At 52.2% G+C, this 2500-nt stretch overlaps 1 protein-coding gene across 2 annotated transcripts in view; it reads left to right on the forward strand.

Moving 5' to 3' along the window:
* The window catches only part of LOC122246465 (uncharacterized), a 15903-nt gene extending 13491 nt beyond the window's left edge, over positions 1-2412 (forward strand). For both annotated transcript variants that reach the window (XM_043005044.2, XM_043005046.2), the window contains one exon: positions 19-2412. In XM_043005044.2, coding sequence (XP_042860978.2) covers positions 19-1074 — 1056 coding nt within the window. In that variant the 3' untranslated portion in view covers positions 1075-2412. The remainder of the gene's footprint in view (positions 1-18) is intronic.
* Positions 2413-2500: the final 88 nt, after the last annotated feature.

Genomic DNA, 2500 nt, shown 5'->3' on the forward strand with positions numbered 1-2500 from the left:
TGATTGCCTTTCCGCCAGGACGCCGCCACGAGACGCCTGGGCTACGAGGGGAGCCTGGAGGGGAGGTCCTCGCCCCTCCCCCTCCCGTCGTCCTCGTCCTCCTCCGCCCCCTCCTCCCCCGGGTCCCCCGAGCCCTCGCGCGGGCGCTCGGGAAGCGAGGGCGGCCGCCGGGGCGAGCCCGAGGCCTCTGCAGGAGGCTACTTCGGCCGCGAGGGCTTGAGAGGTGGCGCGGGAGGAGGCGCGGCGGCGGGCTCGGGGGCGGAGGCGGCGGACTGGGGGCGGCGGGGCAGCGGCAGCCGCAGCCGCGAGGAGGGTCCCCGCCACGGCCAGACGAGGGAGGCGCGCGGCGGGTACGACGACGCCAGCGCCTTGCATGGACCTCGCGGCCTCCCAGTGCAGCCCCGGACGTTCCCCGACAGCCCCTTCGGCTCGCGGGAGTCACTCGACAGCGGAGACAGCGACGCCTACCCGACGCAGGCGCAGAGGGCGGGGCACGCGAGGACCTTCCCCTTCGGCGGCTCGCGCGACGGCGGCGGAGCTTCGGACGACGCGCGGGGCCACGCGGAAGAGCAGGGGGCCGTGCCCAAGAGGCACCCCCCCGCCCCCACCGGCGCCTCCGACTACGCCCCCGATTCCCTGAGGGAGGAGGCGCGGGCGAGGCTGTCGCAGCTGCAGGACGAGCGCCGCCACAGGATGCCCGACGCCCACCTCCCCTCCCACTCTGCTGCCTCGAGGCCCGAGCAGCAGGGCAGGGCGCCCAGGACCCTCGCCTCCCGCCCCGCCTCGGCCACCCACAGACCCTGCCGTTGCAGGACGCCCCCGGCCGGGCCGCCCAGGGATCCGTACAGGTGCCCGTACTGCACGCCCATCCAGAACTCGAGCTTCGGCCACGCCAAGGACGCCCTGAGGAAGCCTGAGAGGCGGGAGGGGAGAGAGGGGCCCCGGGCGGTCCTGGGCGGCGGCTCCAACCTCACTCGCAGCGCCATCCTGGCCGGCGGGAAGGCCGACCAGAAGAAGGTCATCTACAAGCCCAGCGCCTCCACAGTTGTCATCGAAAAGCACCTCAAAAACTGATGCTAGGAAAAAAAGAAAAGAGAAAAAAAACAAACAAACGAAAAAACGGTCAAAATGCTGACCGGGAACTAAAAATAGATCGATAAACAAATAATTAGATATATAAACATGAGGAATAAACCGCAAGTGCATTTAAGATTTGACATTTTCTTTAACAAAATACGTTTCTCAAATCAACACGAATCACCTTTTTATCCCCAAATACACGTGAATATTTTGCAAACTCTCCACGTAGAAATACACCGTTTTCAGCCCCCCCCCACCCCCCGCCATTTTTTCTGTCCCATTGATTAGGCTGTTATTAAATTAGCGACGGTAAAAAAAGGGGAGGAAAAAATTGCACCGCGGCGCATAAATCTTTTGTTCCAATCAAGATTTGCAGCTGTTATTACCCTTGCCGATTGCGCAAAACTGTACGTGTAAGCGGGAACGCGAAATTACCTATGCTGCGTGTCTGTCTGGGAGGGGATGAGGGGGGGGGGGCGTGTGTTTGTGTGTGCGTTTGTTTGTGTGGGTGGGTGTGAATCTGGATGTGGATGTGGCAGGGAGAGAGAGAGAGAGAGAGAGAGAGAGAGAGAGAGAGAGAGAGAGAGAGAGAGAGAGAGAGAGAGAGAGAGAGAGAGAGAGAGAGAGAGAGAGAGAAGAAAAATAGATAGGTAGATATATCAGTTGCTAAACAGACACAGCACAAGAAATATAGGACACCCACAGTCGGCAAAGGATAATCACTGAACTTCTGACCTAACATTGTTATTAAACTTGTGTTATTTCCTCCTTTTTCACGTAATAACCATTGTTTCGGGATGCTTCACTTACAAAGGTTGTGGAAACGTCGTAATTTAGTGTTCTTTTGCGAAAAAAACATGTGTGAATAGTATATTGCAAAGGACAGGAAATAGATTTACGAAGGAGAAAGGAAGTATGTAATACTTTGTTGAAAAATATGTTTGGTGTATGGTCATTGATTTTATAATGAGGTCTTTAAAAAAAATGTTTTTAAAAAAGTATAACTATTACCAGGAATGATTGACATTTATATCCAATTATATCACAATTATTTTCATGCATTTAGATAAGTAAGGTATTCCACTTGGCAACAAAGTAAATATAAAACTGCATTTATTATTTTATATATGTTTTCTTTGTTTATAAATTTCATAGAAAAATATATAGACCATGTCTTAAAGATATCTTATTGACACATTTATTTGTTCCTAATCCGATTATCATGCACGTCATGCTATTTTCATCATCTGGAGTTCTCTATAAGGAAAGCTGTATATTTGATGTACTTTCTATTTATTTTTGTATATTAAAAAATAAACTTTTGCACGTTAATTATGTTTTGGTATTTGCCTTAATTATAATTAGAAAAAATCACTGAGAGATAGAGAGAGAAAGAGAGAGAGAGAGAGCAATAAAAGAA

The sequence above is a fragment of the Penaeus japonicus genome, unplaced genomic scaffold (genome assembly GCF_977035675.1).
Source record: "Penaeus japonicus unplaced genomic scaffold, GWHDUDI00000001_assembly GWHDUDI00000031, whole genome shotgun sequence".
Lineage (NCBI taxonomy): Eukaryota > Metazoa > Arthropoda > Malacostraca > Decapoda > Penaeidae > Penaeus > Penaeus japonicus.